General features: G+C 39.2%; 1 protein-coding gene across 4 annotated transcripts; it reads left to right on the top strand.

Moving 5' to 3' along the window:
- The first annotated feature begins 1,123 nt into the window (after positions 1-1,123).
- mfsd8l1 (major facilitator superfamily domain containing 8-like 1) lies at positions 1,124-14,256 on the top strand. Of its 4 annotated transcripts, none has more exons than XM_039812055.1 (12): positions 1,125-1,605; positions 6,464-6,649; positions 6,781-6,843; positions 7,298-7,417; positions 7,740-7,819; positions 9,038-9,395; positions 9,517-9,590; positions 9,857-10,070; positions 10,891-11,013; positions 11,141-11,271; positions 12,269-12,388; positions 12,735-12,846. In XM_039812055.1, exons 1-11 carry the CDS (start codon positions 1,530-1,532, stop codon positions 12,347-12,349), a joined length of 1,506 nt encoding a protein of 501 aa, XP_039667989.1. In that variant the 5' UTR covers positions 1,125-1,529; the 3' UTR covers positions 12,350-12,388; positions 12,735-12,846. The 4 variants fall into 4 exon arrangements, with proteins under 4 accessions (XP_039667987.1, XP_039667989.1, XP_039667988.1 ...); XM_039812054.1 differs by having other exon boundaries at positions 12,673-12,814; XM_039812053.1 differs by lacking the exon at positions 11,141-11,271 and having other exon boundaries at positions 1,124-1,605; positions 12,735-14,256.
- Positions 14,257-19,197: the final 4,941 nt, after the last annotated feature.

Genomic DNA, 19,197 nt, shown 5'->3' on the forward strand with positions numbered 1-19,197 from the left:
GAAAGCCATATGAACGTAGTGATCCTGTAGCATAAGCTTGTAGCCTAAAATGCCTGCAATGCTGTAGCCTATAATGTGTAAGACAGACATAATGAGTACCACACTAAGTTATTATAGGAATATTTATGTTTGAAGTACTACTGGAAAATATTGGATTTAGTACAGTAGTAGGCTTATAAGTTTTTGAAAGCCAAAAGCCCAACTTATACTGCAGCTGCAGATTCTATTGTGGATTTCAGTAACTTAAAATGTAAGACATTTTCTGCCCAAATGATTCAAATGTTCACCATCATGGGACCCAGACTTATTAGTCGTTGAGTCTCTGACACATAACCGTAGATACTGTGTCAGGGTCATTTGCTCACATCTACATCACCACTAGGTGAATGGTCAGGGTAAATCCGCATGCAAAATGGGTTTTCCCACTATTGGCAGCTGGTTTAAAAACACCCTAATTTCAAATCAAATTCAGATTGTGATAATGTTGGTTTAGCACTGCAAAAGTGACCAAGCGCAAGTGTAACCAGCTTTAAAATTGAGGACATAGAATAACAGAGTCTGCCTATAGTTTAGTTGTTAGATGTATTATTCTGGAGCAGGCTTGTTCTCCGAAGGCATATTACTTGTGCTATTACAAGATTGGAATTTATGGCATAATTTTTTTTAACTTTAGATAACTTCATATTTTAAGTTTATTTTTACAGCTTGTGCACCTTATAATAACAAAACTGTCGGTCTATTTTTGATTTACAAATGATTATAAAATACCATTGTGTCTTTATATCTATTTCCTACAACTGGGTTTACTTTACAACGCATTTTTTAAAGCTTATCACAGTTTTTTCATTCTAGCCATTCAATGATTTCTAATCATTTTACAGTGCACCTTATGTTAAACTTGCTCTAAAGGATTTATCACAGTGCTTCATTATATTTGTATACTCATTTGTATATTCATTATATTTGTATATATAACTGGCCTCGCATCTGGATCCGAACGCATGAATGAATCTGACACATACACATCTGTTGGGGAGTGAGGATGAGATATTTCAACTCAGATATTTTGGGAGCGGATGCAGTGGATCATAGACAGTAGGCTATATAAGAAGCAGTGGATGCAGTGCGTCGGACTGTCCGCCGGAAGTGATGTAGGTTGGACTAACTCCCGGGGACGCTCTTGAGCATTGAGTAATGTTTGCGAGTTGGGGCTGGTGCTTAAAAAAGCAAGCTGCTCAGCGAGTTCACTGCTCTTCACGGACCTAAACTAACGTCGTGCACGCTCACTGTAGAGATATGTAGAACAATACGCACTCCTATTTAAAGTTGTTGTTTTTTTTCATTCTGGTTCTAGATGGGCGTGGTGATATGTCCTTGCATTCGGCTCTAATTGGAAGCACTGCACTCGGGATTATGTCATCTGTGGTGTTTTTTAGAGCGACTGGAATGAGCATGTATCTTGAAGAATAATGAAGGCGACCAGTCAGTCAGTTTCAAGTATAGGAAGCAGTTTATAATAGCCAAACGTGATGGATAATCGACTGAAGAGGAAGCTGACGTTCTTCACCATTGGGCTCATATTTCTTCTTAGCGGTGTGGAATATGGTAAGATCTGTGTTGTGTTATCGGTGATGCTCTCGCCTTTTGTGTTGCAACGCTTACTTGAATCTGTGACACAGAAATCCTCAGTAATACATTCACAGGTTTCTTATGGTCACCTAAATATTTTCATTGCCATGTCGAGTGAATTTTTCTATATATTGTCACATCTGCTTTTTGGTGAAACACTTGAACTGTGATTTGACAAGTTGATTAGTGTTTGCATTTGTTCTTATGAGGAGATGTTTTACACAACTATAAGCCTATCAGGGAAATAACACTTTGGCTAGGACTGTATTTAGGATTTTAGTTTTACAAAGGATATCAATTAAGCAATATATTAATTTTTCGGTTCCATTGTTGGGTTAGTTAGTGTTATAAGTTGTGTTTTGACTAAAATGTTTAATAAATTCCAGATTCTGCCTCAAAGAGACACCTTGTGAAATGTATGTGTAGTGTGTGTGTATATATAAACTTAAAACAAAAAGTAAGGAAATTTGTGTTTGGATTATTTCTCTCTGGTAACAATACTTTTTGGCAATAAATCTTATACTGTTGGAAAGCCTGTTTAGTTCCCTTTCAAACGGTGCCCCATTTGTAAGGAACATGCATTCGTGGGATGAGCAGCAGAGCTCAGTATGTGGGTTGCGCCCCATGAAAAATCTGCCAAATTGTATCTGACAATGCCAAACAGCTTTTCTTGGCTGTTGCTATTGACTCTTGTTTTGAGCTTCTGGTACCCCCAGGTGCTGACAATCAGCTGCCTGATTCTGCAACCAGCGGCCATCCCATGTCTCCACAGTCTGGGACCAAACTCTATCCTCCAAGATGACAATGCTCGTCCCCACGGAGCGGGGTTTATCAGAGACTACCTCCAGAATGTGGGAGTGGAGGGGATGGAATGGCCTGCCAGCAGTCCTGACATCAACCCCATTGAACACTTGTGGGATCAGCTTGGGCGTGCCGTTCATGCCAGAGTGACCAACACAACCACGTTGGCTGACTTGCAACAAATGCTGGTTGAAGAATGGGATACCATCCCACAGCAGTGTGTGACCAGCATGAGGAGGAGGTGCCAGGCTGTTGTGGCTGTGTATGGTTCTTCCACATGCTACTGAAGCTCCTGTTTGTTTAAATGAATACATTGTTAAATTGCCAATATGTCTTGTTTCTTCAAACTTCAATCATCCAATCCACCAAACACCAAACGAGTCAATGGCAGAATAAGCTGTTGGGCATTGGCAGAGAAGATTTGGCAAATTTTTCATGGGCACAACCCACATACTCAGCTCTGTTTCTCATCCCACAAATGCATGTTCCTTACAAATGGGGCACCATTTGAAAGGGAACTAAATAGGCTTTCCAACAGTATAAGATTTATTTCCAAAAAGCACTGTTACCACAGAGAAATAATCTACCAAACACAAATTTTCTTACTTTTTTCTTTAAGTTTATAAATATATAAACAGTATTTATTACAGGACTGATGTATTAGATTGCACTGCAGTTGACATGTTTTTTTTGAAGGTTTTAGAATAGGTAATTATTACCAGGGGTCCATTCCAGGTAGGAGGTTTAACAAACTAAACTAAAAAAAAGGCGAAAAAGTAAACTATAGTCTACTAATCCCATTCGGAGGCTGCAGCGCCATGATCATTAACAGAACTATAATGTATAATAATTTATTTCTTTTTAATGGCTCTCACTGGTTTGTGTCCAGGGAACCCTACAAAAAACGTTTCAAAAAACGTTTCAGAGCAAGTCACACTTTTATGACTGCTCTGCATACAGTGGCTTTAGGCTACTATTGCAGTGTGATCCGCTACACTGTTGTAAAGAAAACTGCCTTTTGCAAAAAATCGTAATGCAACACAAAGAATCTGCTGGGATGTTAAAGCCTGTCCACGATGGTTGATGTTAGTGATATGAGGACTGATAAGGTGATTTAAAAAACAAAAACAAAAAAAACAACAAAAACAAAACAAAAACAACTCTCAAATCGGTTATGTGGAAATGAAAATAGGCTACATCTATAGTCGGGACTCATATCATCTCCCGACGTAAACTCAATGTGAATTAATACAGCTTTTTCATCAATGGGATTGTCGACAAAAGGACATGAAATGTTTGAGAAAAAAACGTTTTATAGTATGCCTAAACCAATATTTTTTTTTTATTTTTTTTTTTATTCTATTCATGCAGATGAACTGCATTGAAATGTGCTTGATACAGACTGAATGAATGAGGAAATGAGTTTCTCCTCCCTCTCAGAGGGAAGAGACTGAGAGAAACTCAAGTTTTTTTTCTTTTCTTTTTTTTCTCAGTCTCCTCCCTCTCAGAGGGAGAAACTCAAGGTTTCTAGAAGAAAACCTGCTCCCGACCAGGTTAGGTTCACAGGCTCAGTTACCATAGTAACTGACTCTGAGGTTAAAGTAACCTCTCTTTCTGAAACGGAAAACCCAGAGTTTCCCCTCATGCAGGGTTAACAAACTCAGAGTTTTCACTAAACCTGCTTTCTGGAACGGGCCTCTGATAGTTTGAGTTTTATCTTATCCCAATATTGTCTTGTCCTGTTTACTGATCAAGTTCGCTCTGTGCTGAGACAAACTACTTTACATTAACAGATCCCTGTGTGCAGATTTTTTGATCTAGGCCTATAGGTCATCCAGAAAGAGTCTTTTGAGAAGCTTTCTTGAACTTACATGGGAATTGCACAGACACCCCCCCCAGTGCAGACAGATCATTACAATAGCAGAGGTATTGAAGGGATTAGGGCAGATTGAATCAGATTGTATTGTTAATTAGCCTGTCCAGGATTCCTTGAGTTCCGTTCACCTCTGTTGTTACTCGGACCTCTTAATTAGCCCAGCCCACAAGCCATTGGGCCTCATTCACCAATATCTTCCTAAGTTTTCTCTTAAATATGTTCTTAAGAAAGTTTCTAAGAGAAGTCTACGTCGGATTCATGACGTGTTCTTAAACAGTTCGCACCGGTGTTCTTCCCACGTCTTCGTAACTGAAAGCGTGTGCCAGTTGTTCCTAATTAGCATAAGATAACGCCCCGCAAATTCCCATTTAAGGACATGACACTTCCTGTGCACCCATGTCAATGTGTGCACCTCGTGGGAAGTGGTAGACTGCGTTAGAGATTGTCGGAGCCGTGGTGGAGGAAGTATACACTAGGTACTGAATCTCAGCCCTACTTAAATAAAAAGTACAAATAACCAGAGACATATTTCCTTTAGTAAAAGTAGAAGGTGTCTACTAACACAAACAAGGCCTGGCTTTTAAAATAATTTGCTATCCTAACCAGCATAACACGGAAATGTTTTGTTAGAATCGGAATGCGGTTGGTTTTATTCATGGATGTATTTTATTTTCTTTAACCATGCAAGTAAGCAAATAAAGTGTGTGAAGCAGCGGACATGGGGAGATGTGAAGAGGTCCAGCCAAGATATGAACGCGTCTAACGCAGCCTGGCGGAGGAGTAGGCCTAAACCACGCTGTGGAGAGAAATAGATGGCAACTTTGATTTAAAAAACGGGAATAATAAAAAAGAGAGCCGGCTTGGATCGGCGGTGCCCCATATATATCTACGGCAACAAAACTTCACTGGTGAGACAAACGTGTGATGGTCAGGAAGACGTTTTGGCAGGGGGGAAAACCGATCAGAAAATGTAACGGAACATTGTAGAAATGTAGTGGAGTAGAAAGTATAGATAATTGCGGCAAAATGTAACAAAGTAAAAGTCAAAAGTAGGCTATGCACTATTGAGTCTACTTAAGTAAAGTACAGATACGTGAAAAATTTACTTAAATACAGTTAGGACGAATTTGTACTTTGTTATAGTCTACCACTGCATTTTGGCCCTATAAATAGCGATCAATCACCAAATAACGCAAGATTTAATCATTTTAATTGCTGATGTAAATTGCAGTGTTAGTTTTTTTTTGCATACTATATTTTTTTCAACAAATGATCAGAAATGCATTATAATGCTATCATTGTAAACTGTAGAATTAAATAAAATGCAGTAAGCAATCATTTGGAGCAAATTGTCATCACTCAAATGTGCGTAAGAGTGCTTTTCAGTGTTCATAGATTTTGTTCTTAGCTAAGAACAAATCCAAGTTAAGAAAACATTTAGTGAATGCAAGAATCTTCGTAAGAAGGGTTTAAGAACAAATTTCTTCGTAAGAACGGTTGGTGAATGAGGCCCAATGTCCTTTTAAAGCTGTGACAAAGAAGCAATACTCAATCTAACATGCTTTTATCACTCCCACAAATGTATCTATCGGGGTGATCAAATCCCCTTTAGATGACAAGCCATTTTCCTTTCCTCTGGAATTTCCTGAGAGCATGCTTTTTGTGTCTTCTGATACAATAATTGAATTAGGATTGTATTGGGTCAGCAGCAGTACCCTTTGTCTATATAATAAGGCTGGAGGCATTATTGACAGGGAGAAAAAGCTACCGCTGCATGCTCTCTTGACATTACTAGCACTGACATGGAATAGATTTAAAGTTGCACCTGGATATAAACCACACAGACATCATCTAATGTCATGTTTCATCTCACAAACTCAGCCTCCGATATGTCACTATATGGCTTAGGAGAGTCACAGGGTTGCAATAACCATCGATGAGCTGCCACATGGAAGCCCAACAGAGCTACAGTATGGCCGATTGACTCCACATAGGGCTTATGACACAGATGACTCAGCACTCACTGAGTGTGTAGATTCAGCAGATTTGGAAGACAATGTTCACATCATATGTGTTGAAATTAGCTGTTTTCAAATCACACAGAACTGTAACATTACTTAAGATGAAAACTAATGTTGCTTCCTTCTGTCTCCCTAGCTGTAATATTGCCCACAATATGGATGTACTTGCAGACTTTGGATGCAGCACCTTACTTTCTGGGCTTGGCCCTGTCTGCATTCAGCTTGACTGGCCTCCTGTCGGGACCGCTGTTTGGCCACTGGTCCGACAGAACACGGACCACCAAGAAAATCATTTTGTTTGCCAACTTTTTTGAGTTAATTGGTGAGTGCACTCATGTTTTGTATTTTCACCGCTACTACCTTTTTAAAACGGCATTGTCATGTCAGAAACACAAACTGCATTTGTTAATCTATTTGGCTCACTTTATTGTTCTACTCCTTTTTGCTCCACAGGTAACTTGATGTACTTTATGGGCTATTCCAAATGGCTGTTACTGTCAAGCAGACTGGTGGCAGGTGAGTCTGCAGAAGGTTATACTGTGACTTATTAACAATTTGGCAGGTAGCAAGCCAGTAGAATATCATGTCAGTAGAGCTTTACAGGATCATTATAAAAAGGTATAACTTGGGGCTTATACATAGAATGTTGTATCATTGTTTGGGGCTTTTTACGGCTGTTGTTCAGTATCTTTTAAATGTGATGCATATTTAACTCATACATACAATATCAGAATGTGTGGTTGATCAGCTAAAAATATCCAATAGTTTGAAAACCCTGGGATACATTTTGCTCTGAATATGTAAGAGCACTCACCCAATAGCAGCAGCAAATCCCCTCTTATGTTGTGTATTTCAGGAATACGATAATAAATGATAGGACAAGAAAACAACAATGATGTACGAGCTCTGGGTTTCAACCTCACTGTTTTTAAGTGCTGTGATTTAGTCATGAAATATGTCTTTTCCTCAGGCATAGGCACAGGTGCTGGCTCATCTATCTTTGGCGTCCTGACCAGAAGCACTGCCCCCAAGGACCGCGCCACTGTGTTTGCTAGTGTCATGGCATGTCGACAAGCTGGCCTTCTGATTGGTCAGTGCAAATTCTAAAGGCTGCCTGCTGATCATTTGAGTTAAAATATTATACACAGTGATGGTTTTGGTTTGTTTTCACAGAAAATAAGAGATTGGAGTGGGTAGAGATTACTGGCCATCTAGCTTCCTGATACATTTCACACAGTGAATGCTGAAGGCTCACACGCAAATGCTAAATAATTGCACATGACGATACCAACAAAAAGCCTGTATGATTGCAGTTGCTTTTAAGATTAATTTGCTCCTTACCAAGATTATATAGAATGATTTGTCAAGGTCTTGCAGTGACAAAACCGGTTTGAACTTTGTGTTTAACACAGGTCCAGCATGTAACGTCTTCCTGAGGCTGTGTGATTTCCACCTGGGTCCTTTCGTGGTCAATAAATATACAGCGCCAGGGGTAAGGGTCCACAACAGTGACGGACTGGTAATCTGGCATTTGGGCAGATGCCAGAGGGGCCGCGGGCCCTCATGGGCCGTTTGGGCCGGCCGGCCAATCGGCGAGCCGCATAAGCCATGGCCCATATAATTTCTCTCGGCCCCCTTTCAAGCATCAATAATAAAGCTTGATGGCCAAACAATAACCAAACTTGTCCAAATCCTTCACATCTAGTAATGGAATCTGATCAGTATTTATACCACATATGAGTCTCTCAATATCACAGTCCTAGTTAAGCTCTACAGCAGTAGTGTCAAACTCAGTTTCACTACGGGCCACATTGGGGAAATAAGAATCACATCAAGGGCATTTAGAGTTTATTGACATGCTTTCATTTTGAAAAAGTCAAACATCTTTGACTGTATTATTGCATGTCTTATAAAGTCTTCTCCCTTACAGTTTGGTCGACATAAAGCCCTAAAAAAATCTTCCTTAGCCATCATAGAAAAAAGGAAAGTGTCAAAAGCATCGGCAAAAGTGAAAAAAACAAAGTGGGCCGAAATTTATTGTGAACCTAAACTGATGTGCGGGCCGGATCAAAATCTGTGAGGTCCGGATTTGGCCCGCGGGCCTTGAGTTTGACACATGTGCTCTACAGTGACAAACTTTTAAATTAGTCTGTATTGTTTTGTAGCTAAATTACTTATTCACATCAGATGTTAGAAAATGTAAACGTGCATGGTTTGAAATAAAACAAATCTACCTGCATTTCTTTTATTTAAATATTTGTTTGCAAAAGTAAAATGAAGCAATGCCTTCTGGGAATTTCAAGACCGAATCGAGTAGACTGCGTCTTTATATATACGGTCTATGGTCTGCGTCAGCGTGGTTGTTGGAAGTTGAAAATTGGAAGTTGGAAGCTATACTGTTGACAAAAAAATTAATCGAGGCATCAAGCAACACAAAGGGGGGAGGGGGACAGAGAAAAAGAGAGAGAAATATAAGAGAGCACTGTTGGCTGACGTTGAAAAATGCTTTAAACTGACTTGTTTTTAAAATCAAGTGCAGCTTCAGCTAGCATTAGTGCTAATATTGCTAATACCCGCTGGTGGGTGGAAATGCCAGGGCCGTTTTTTGTTCCCAGTCCGTCACTGGTCAACAATAAGTTGTTTGAACTTTGAAACAAAATTTTTTTGCCTCCTCGTAGAAAACGTAACACTTTTCTTCCATCTCCTGCAGTTGTTCATGTGCCTGCTGTGGACTCTCCTTCAACTGGCGGTGATCTTCATGTACTGGGACCTACCGCCTCTAGAGAACAGGGAGGACACGCAGAGTTCAACAGGCCAGAGCATGGAGGAGGAGGACCACGAGCACGAGAGAGTGCTGGTGGAAGAGGACAATGACGAGGAAAGGCCGCTGATGGGGTCCCAGGAGGTGGAGGGGTCCTACGGCTCGGTCTTGGAATCCAAACCACCCAGATTGGATGCCTCTGCTGCCTCAAATACCACGCTAAATTCTATCTCTGAATCTCCCTCGCCCGAGCTACCAGAGTCCCATGAGTCTTCCTGTTCCTATAAGGAGTTCAGCATATCCCGAGGTGAGTGGTTGACAGTGCGTGTGTCAATATTATTCTAGCGTCCATTTAAAAAGTCTGTACAATGCTGTAAAACAAGTTCTTCAAATGTAAGGTTTTAAAGTCAGATGTCTCTGACTCTTAGAGTTCCTGAGAGAAGAAGTGGTCGTGCTGCTGGCTGCTCAGTTCATCACCCTCTTCAATCAGACAGCGCTGGAGGTGCAGTAAAGACACGTATATCCTATTATTAAATAAAAACCCAAGTTCTTTGTACTTTTTTAGTTAGGGATCATTTTCCTGAAACTAGTGGAGTAATCTGCCTGTTTACAAGATATTGATTCTTGTTTCTAAATAATTTAGGAAGGAGTAAAACAATGCTGGGATAGGGATTATGACATACCACTGGCAGACATTTTTACTCATGTTTTCAGGATTTGTTAATTTGAGCATTTCTGCACTGTGCCAACGTCTCATTCCCTCCTCAGACCATGGTGACCCCGATGACCCAGAAGTACTTTGGCTACGGGGAGCTGGAGAACAGCGTGATGTACTGTCTCTGCGGTGTGGAGGTGATCGCTGCCTTTCTATTTGTGTACTGGCTGAGCCAGCGTGTTGCTGAGCGAGTGGTCCTGGCCATCGGTCTGACCATCTGCAACGTCTCTGCTGTCTGGTGCCTCATCTTCCTGGCTAACCCACTAGGTCAGACTGCACTGAAGAAACTTCTTACCTTTGTTGCTGTACACACAGATCTTCATCAACAGTAGCTTATACCCCCAAACATCTCCCACTAAGAGTCAGTTTATTCAATAAAACAGGTTTACATATTTATATGAATAACTTTGCTAAGTATAGAAACATCCTCGTGTTCGGTGAACACACTTGTTAATACAGCAGATCTAAAATCGATGACAATCATCCTCGCGGTCAAACATTTGAAATGCCCCATTGCAACTTGGCTGTATCATGTGTATTAACCTTTTGTGTTGTCTTTCCCTAGACAATTAACTTGTTGTCCTTTTGGGTCCAAATTGGAAATTAACTTTTTTTTTGGGTGCTTTTGGCGCTGTTTCTAACGTTTCGGTCACTTTTGTCACTAAAACTAATTTTAAAATGACATTACACCTCATTTGTGAGTTAAAAGTAGCAGAAATTACGAATTATTTTGACTAATAGTTAAGTTTAGAGGATGTTGATGAATAATCACAGATGTGTTTATAATGTCAAAGTAGTCAGGATACTGTTTTAAAAACCATTTTCATTTTTTAATGCTATGAAATTGAATAAAACACCCAAAATTCTATGTAGTAATCATTCATTTTACCTGCGAAGAATGTTGCATGGGTTCCATACAACGTACATGCATGCATCCAAGTTATTTTTGGGCAATTTGGTTGAAAGAAACCCGTATTTCTGATACCAAAAAAACTGTGTAAATTTAAAAATGTAAAATTTGATCCAAAGACAACACAAGGGTTAACAGTGTTTTGCTGTTTTCTGTTGCACTTTGTATTTTCTGTAGGTGGCTTCCCATGGCGGCTGACTGAGTTCATCATTGGGGTGTTTCTGCAGGTTTTGGGTTTGCCATTTGTAGCAGTCGCTCAGGTTTCCCTCTTCTCTAAAGTTACTGCTGTGGAAACACAAGGTGAGAAACTACACCATCTAGTGGAAAAGAGAAAGCATTGCATGTTGGGAGGTATTTGATTTTGTTGCGTTCCTGTACCCCCGCGTTGTTTGGTGTGTTGAGTCTTTGTGTCTCCCATGTACTGCAGGTTTCAGTCAGGGAGTGCGTCGCTCAGTGGGCGGTCTAGCTACCATCATGGGCCCTCTGTGGTCTGGTGGCCTTACAGAGAACATGTACATCATGTTAGGGGTGATGATGGCATTGCTGGCACTGCTAACGGTATGCAAAAGGAGACTGCAAGACAGAGAATGTGTCTCTGTCCAAATCATTATCAGTTTGTTATTGAGTGAGGGAGAGGAGAGATGGCTGTGTGTTTTTTTTTTTTTTTTTTTTAAGAATTTTCAGTTTATGAAACCATGTGAGGCCTCAAACCATTTCTCCACCAGTTTTTTCAGTTGTGGCATTATTATAGTGCACACATTTAACCAAATCTAATTTAGTGGAACCTTATTTAAAAAATAGGGCTGGGGACTGAATCTCAATCCCTTCGTAGTTTTCTATGTACCTATAGAAATAAATAGCATTTACTCTTTGATTTACCCTCATTGTTTATGTGCAGACAATAGCACTTGCAATGAATCTAATTTGAAACGAACAAACCACAGAAAAGGGTTTACAGGAGATGCGAGTGGACAGTTTATAGCCAGCAGCTCTTCTTGCGTTCAGGAACAAACAAGCATTACAAAGTGCTTGTAGTGCCTGTAATGAAGCGTGGGCAGTTTCATTACTCAGCACCTGTTTCCACTATCACTGAGAAAGAGAAGAAAAGAGAACCTAATTGTGCGTCTGTGTGAGATGGACAAAGAGAGTCCACCTTGCAATTTTTTTTCTTTTAAATTGGCTCCACCAGGAAGCTCCCTCCACAGCCCTGTGTTTCCGACTTTCATTGTTTTCAAGACATGCCGTTACTGTACATCACTGACAGCTCTGAAGCAGGGGTTCGGTGTTTCTCCAAATCAGTCTCTTTTCAGGATTCACTTTGCAACCCGAGTGAAGAAAAGTGCTTTGTGCAAACGTCTGTTTTTTGGTTAGGATAGGTCAGACTTTTTGATATTTATTCTGTTCTGTATTTATTTCGATAGATAGATAGATAGATAGATAGATAGATAGATAGAAAATTCAACATTTGTTTTGCCTCTCAGAGCTGCCTTGCCAAACAGTTTCTCTTCTTTTTGTCTTTCTTGTAGTAAAACTAATCTAACATTGTGTTATACAGATGATGCTGGCTTTCTCATACGAGCGGCTGGTTGCACCTGTTGCAGTGGACGAGTCGGACGAGTCGGTCAGCTCTGGCTAATCCACCAGATGGACTATGCAATGAAAGTGGATGTGGAAGGTAGCTTTTTACAAATATATAATTATATATTATACCTATAAATGATATTTATTCATCCAAAGGGATTCACAATATGACCTGTATTGTATTATTGCAAGACAATTTGTGTTCTTGCATGCATACTGTACCTAATATAAGCCAGTAACAATAAAAATGGTCTCTGGGATTTTGGATCCTGTTGTTCATAATAAGTTGATATATTCCATGTTGGTTTGCATGATGAAAATTATGAAAATATACTTTAAGTTCCAGACTGTAACATCCTCTCTCATCCTGTATTTCAGGGAGATTCCCTGTCCTGCATCTTACTGTCCCTCCACACTTTCAATTTCTGCATTGGGACCAGCATGCAGGGTGATAACACACACACTGACCGCACACACCTCACCTCCTCCTGAGGGTGTACTTAAATCTTGGACTTGTCAGCTTTGTGTGCAGAGGCTGATCAAAGCACTGTTATGGTGTACAGTATATGTTCATTTCCCATGGAAATATGGAATATGGAGTCCAAGCTTTGGATGAAAGCCGATTCTGTAATTTTGTGTTCTGCACAGAGTACCAACTACACTTTGGTGCATCACACATTCTGCCATTAATAAACATGCCAAGTGGTTGTGGATTTAGCTGACCTATGTCCTTGAGCTGTAGGAGAATAAATGAGCTGTTCAGCCTTGGTTCTTGACACCGCATCTTCTGGAAAAACAAGCATTCGAAATATAAACGAGGCGTTATTGTCCTCTAAAGTCAAATGCTCAAAGTTGTAACCAACACTTTACTCTGCTGATTCGTCACAAGGATTTTGACCGCGACAAAAAATCATGTCAATCCACTTCTTTACTCTGATTTATTCGGTCTACGTCTGATATAATGGTTTTCCCTCGAACACTGGACATTTGCAAAAACTTGTACGTTTTATTTTCCTTGCAAGTTGTATTTATTCATTTAAATGTGGAATTATGTGCTTTGTTAATTAATACATTCAGAGTGGCCTCTATACGATTGAGGCATTTTGTTCACTGGGGTGGTCACTGTCTAAAAGCTAACGCTAACACAAAGCAATTGAATTAATGTGGGTTTTAACTGTCTGTCAATCCGTGGTGATGAATGTATAAGGCATTTGAAACCTTACAGTAATAAAAATTCTCAGGCCAAGACTAAATACAATAGCTATCTGTCAAACCCTAATTGAAGGAAGTTATTAAAATGTCTCATCTTCCCTGGCACAAAGGCTGTTGAGGGTTAAATTAAGATTCCTGCTTTAAAAAAGTACATATTTCTAATTGTTTGATGCTGATGTAGTACATACATTCAACACTAGTGGGCACTCTTAGTCTTTCTACCGAAGTATATCCCCGTCGGTACTGCTGAGCCAAATGCTTGTAGTGTGATATCAGCCGATCAGATAACTCCATAAGGGGCACTATTACAAATACACATTTAAGGGAAAAAACGCTTTTGTAAAAAGTCTTGTAGTTGTTTTAGGTGGCAGGACAGAAAGCACACACCAATCAAAGCACAGTTTTTTTTATTTATTTATTTTTTCCCCAGAAGGCTTTACATTATGTGTTTTACCTCTTGATCATTTGTTCAGGTTTTCTATTCACAAACACCAAAAATATGTTATGTACCATGACACTATTTCTTATTTATTAGATCACTTGTGGGCTCCTAACATGTAGGCAACACAAATGTTATTGTATTACTTGTCTCTATACAGAAAAGATGAACTTTCACCATACTTGGTTGGCTTATGTTTCGTTATTGTCTCGACTAACTGTAAACAGGAAAATACATTTAAAAAAATATAATGTAATTCACAAAAAACTATGTAGGATTTTAATATATTAAAAGGCTATATTTATATGTAATATGTCTTGAATTGATTGCCCTTTTAGTAGGGTACAGGTTCTCAACTCAAAGGCCTGCAACTGAAACAAAAAACCTATTTTGAGCTAATTATCACATTTAACTGAATGTAAACTTTTAGTTGAAGTATTGTTTCCCCTTTTCCAATAGCCACATTAAAGAGTGTTATGTGTAAAGGATAAACATGCTGTGAATTTATCTTTTTATTATTATTTTTTTAATACAAAAAATATTATCACGTGCAATTATTGTATTGACATTTGAATAATTCATATAATTGTTATATAAAAAATGAAAACGTAATTTTAGATCTAAATTCAGGATGTAAACCATCTTTTAAAAGTGTTAGTTAAATAACTTAATAAAATTGCCTTTTTCAGAGTGGTTTTGTAGAGATATTTTTAAAGTTAATCTTAATTTTGTATGTTTATTTTCACTTTAGAATTTAGTACGTTGTATTATTTGTAGTATTGACAATGAACAAAAGAAATTTAACAAAAATTGAGTTACATTTATGTTAACCATATATTGTACGGTATAGGGTTAGTCCGGAGCTTATATACATCTGCAGTCACAATTTACCATCTTTTTATCATAAAATACTAGTGATCTAAAATATGGAAATATTAGTGGCAGTGGCTTTTATATTCAAATATAACAAACAAATGTACATGTTAAATTTCGTATGAAAAGAACCAAGGTCAGGATAGTTGGCTCATGACTTACAAAGTAATTTAAGACTGTTCTGACTCATACTTCATGTTGTATATGAAGATAATTTCTTAGTAATTAAATATGGATATTGTTTCAATTAAAATGTGTGTGTGTATGTATGTATATATATGTGTGTGTGTGTATGTATGTATGTGTATATATATATATATATATATATATATTTTTAAATCACAAATTCATGAACATTTAGTGTGAAAACTAATATTTGCCTTTTTATTCATTTATTTTTCCTCATGATTCGATAATACAGAATAAATTACGTTGTATTACTAGTTGCAGTAATATTACAAAATCGCATGCTCCATTATTTATAAACAATAAAAATGTATACAATTATTCGGTTAATGAAAAATAACAATTTATGTATGAATATTGTCACATATGTATACAAATATTGTTACTAATACATGGAATTTGACACTCTCATTGCAGATGATTTTAGAACACATGTATTTACGAAGTGACATGAGAGCCAGCTCATTTCTAAACTTCATGGTTGAAGAGAAAGTGGCCCCGGTCCCACTGGGGGTCGCTGTGACCTCGCCGACAGAACCAGAAACCCGGGTGGTTGGGCTCCTTCTCACTCGTGACAACGTACAGTCTATGGCGACGGCACGCTGTCTGCCTGCTGACGTGGTGGCGAGGGGGTGTGGCCTAACACGTGAACTCTAGTTGAACCCGTTTTGATGTTGGGCGGGGAAGACTCAGAAATGTTACGACACAGGGCTGGTAACAGAGATATTTTGGGGTTTCACTTCTTTTTCTTTTCGCACACACACACAAACACACACACACACACACACACACACACACACACACACACACACACACACACACACACACACAGCCCACAGCAGCAGTCTGACCGAACAGCGACCCTGCGTATCAGGGTCAGAACACATCGTGTGTCATAAATTTAAAATATAGTTTTCAACTTGGCATATATGGCCAAATACAACGACGTGAACTTTTGATGAACCGTGTTTTTCTTTTACTAGAGAGGGCATCGAGGGCAGGTGGAGTTCAGTGGGACTTTTTCGAGGGTGGGTGGAGGGGGTTCAATCTAGTTCCCCAGGCTTGATCACCGATTGACCCTCACAAACTGGGTTGGGGTAGTGTAGGGATCAGTTTGGATGATGCACTGCGACACTGGGGCTTGACACTTGCAGCTCGGCCTACCATACATATTTTACCCGAGGGAGTGTGGGCAAAACCACACTGCAGGATCAGCAACCACTTTTCCCACATATCTCCTTTTCTTGCCCTTTCACATGCACTTTACAAGATCCTCTCTCTGTTCCTGAGACAACTTAGTAGTTCAAGAATAACACCTTTAACTTGGTCATTATAAGACTTTCATGACGCTAGTTGAGATGAGTAATAAATGGATAGTAGTGCTCTCAAGCCTGAACTTTGAAGCTTTTGAGCTGTCAAGCGTATGAAATATTTAGTTTGTGCACTGGTGTCACGGATTCTTAAGGTTTTTGCGAAAATTGCTCGAGCCACAGTAAATCAAAATGGTGGCACTGACAGAAACCTGTGAAAGTCTGTGAGTGTCCCTGCATGTATAGCACTTGAATCTTGTGTTAATAATACATGTGTCACTCCGAAGAGGTGCGACATCGGGGAAACCTTGCTTATGGGGAAAGCAAGGCGGTTATCGGAAAAAAAGGAAGAACCAGAGTGCTTGAGTTGTGGTATAACGTGTAAAAGGCATGCGACAGAAAGTCTGCCATAACAAAGGGTAAAATACAAGACCGTATCATGCCAAAGTTAGACTTTAACCTAGTTTCTTAAGTTGAAAAGGTCATCTGGAGAGTCTAATTTGGTTTGGTTGCTGTAAGAAATTGAGCACCATTTCAGTCACCCAAGGCTGTGTGACATGCTGTGGATTCTTTCTCCATTGGTCCCATCAGGAAAAAGTTGTGTAATGCTTCTTCTGTCTGAATGAATAATTAAGTCTGCGTAGCCTTTACCTGGGGCAGCTTTGGCTATGTTTTGCAAACTAGCCAGCTGCTATTGCACTGACAGTTCTGTTTTGCCAAATGTGTCACGCTTCAGTCATCTTCAGCGCTGGAATCTTTCTCCTAACAACTTTCTTCCCCCTTTCTTTTGATCTTAAAGCAGCATACACTTACTCTGGATTTGAAATTCTGATGGTCTTTTTGACCCTTGACATCGTACTAGTTCTGTTTTAAGTCTTGTCTTGACCCGTGTGGACACTGAGAGTAGAGTGGCACATGAGGGATTAAAGATACTCATACTAAACTCTATGAAAAGCATTCTAATTTCTGCTTGTCACTGTAGCACTATTCTCCATTCTTTATCTCTCTAATGCATTTCAGTATATCCTCAATTCCTCACATTCAAAATTTCAGTTAGTTATGTTTTGAAGATAGGTCTGCTCTTGAGGCATATAAACAAGCTTATTTCGTGAATTAAACATTGGTGAATCGAGCCATAAAGTAGTCTTTTTCTGGCAGAGCACTGAGGCCCATAAATAAAGACTCCGAGAGAGGAGCTACCTAACAGTGAGAGCATGAGAAAAATACCATCGCCTTATATTATGTCTAGCGGCCTTTTGTTGTCATGGAAGTTTAAGAAGCTACCTTACAATATTTCTTGAAAATATCAAGAATTTTAATTTACTCTGTTCCTGCAGCCCTGCTTTCAGGAAATATCAGTATATCCAATTTCCCCATTTTTATCACATACTTCTCTTGTTCTTACCACCACTAGTCCACATCCGCACCCACCCAAGCTGCCACAACGAAGCCTTCCTCCACCCACGCCCTTCCCCTTTTGATCCTAGAACAGAGATTACTAGCCCATCTGTATCACCAGAGCCAGGCTACGCTAAGCCGATGGGAGCCCTGCTCAGCAAGGCACCGTCGCAATTGTTAACCCTGATTAACTCGATGTGGCGTTCAGTAGAGGGAACAGTGTGAAAATCAAGCCAGTGCCGTGACCTAGTGCCCTGCCGCTGAACCGAGGGTGAATTGGGCAAACTTGGGGAGGGCGGATGAGAACAGGAGCCAGGAAAAAAGAGAGAGAGGAGTAAAAACAAAATAAAAAAAAGAGACAGAATGATGGCAAAGAGATTAAGGCGGCTTTAAGCTTTTTACCAAAGATTGCGTGGGTGGAACAGATATATGCACATAAATATAATTCTCTTACGATATAGACTCCAGCGGTAAAACATAAATTGGTATGACTTTCAGAGGGCTTCTGTAGAGCTACTAGGTGCAACAGAGGACATAAAAGATTCAGTTATAACTACTATTGTGAGATTATCATTACACATAGAAGACAGTGTAGATGTTTGCTGCATAGTATGGACTGGAGCATAGTTTAAAGAAGGGGACGTGTGGAAATGTATACACGGTTCACTTGAATCCATAAATTAAGATTTCATTCATGTTTTGTCCCCAAGGCACAACATACTTATACTTATTCTGTAAAACAGTATTATGGTCATACCTCATTTATTCTGGCATATTTGCATATGGAGCGTTAAATAATTAAATACAATGACATTCCTTGTCAGATAACATTTGAACTTTGTTTATGAGCATGGACTCGATGTAACACTTCTTATTAAATCATCGCCATGGATAATGCTCCATTATATGCTTTTCAGTTGGATGGCCTTTGCATGACTCTTCACAAATGAACCTGAAATTATTACTGTTCCCAAAATTTAGTTTGTACCTAGAAATGTGTCACTGCCAATGGCTCAGTCCGAAAGGTCAAGTTAGACCATATGTCAACCAACAGTAATGCCCGCTATGATATTTTGCTGATGACATATTGCTGGACAAGTTGGCAAGAAACCGTCAGGCATGTTGCCCGGCAGGATTTCATCTTGTGTGTTTGACTTCCAGTTTAATGTAACAAAAAAAAATAAAAAATACTGATAATGGAATACAGCCTAGTGTGTTTTTTTGCATAATGATGTTTAACCTACTGGGTTCTGTTGCACTTGAATGAGGAAATGTTTTAGTGCTGATTTGTTCACATATGGTTGAGAGGCATTACAAATGTTTTTAATTCCTAAACCAAATAAGGAAAACATTTATGACATGTATGCAATTTTAATTTCAAGTCTCACTCTATTTAAAGGCAATGAATAAGTAAATGTTGATAATGGATAGAAATGGGCTGAACGTTAAGTACTCCGTGTCCAGAGTCATACGAAGTGAGACAAC

This window comes from Perca fluviatilis, chromosome 9 (assembly GCF_010015445.1).
Source record: "Perca fluviatilis chromosome 9, GENO_Pfluv_1.0, whole genome shotgun sequence".
NCBI lineage: Eukaryota > Metazoa > Chordata > Actinopteri > Perciformes > Percidae > Perca > Perca fluviatilis.

What these genes read in the sequence shown, in the direction of transcription:
- mfsd8l1 (XM_039812053.1), top strand. Translation starts at nt 1,530, where the DNA reads ATGGATAATCGACTGAAGAGGAAGCTGACGTTCTTCACCATTGGGCTC. An exon ending in TCTTAGCGGTGTGGAATATG is followed by an intron (nt 1,606 to 6,463) that starts GTAAGATCTGTG and finishes CTGTCTCCCTAG; the next exon opens with CTGTAATATTGCCCACAATA. An exon ending in GGAGTTCAGCATATCCCGAG is followed by an intron (nt 9,396 to 9,516) that starts GTGAGTGGTTGA and finishes TCTGACTCTTAG; the next exon opens with AGTTCCTGAGAGAAGAAGTG.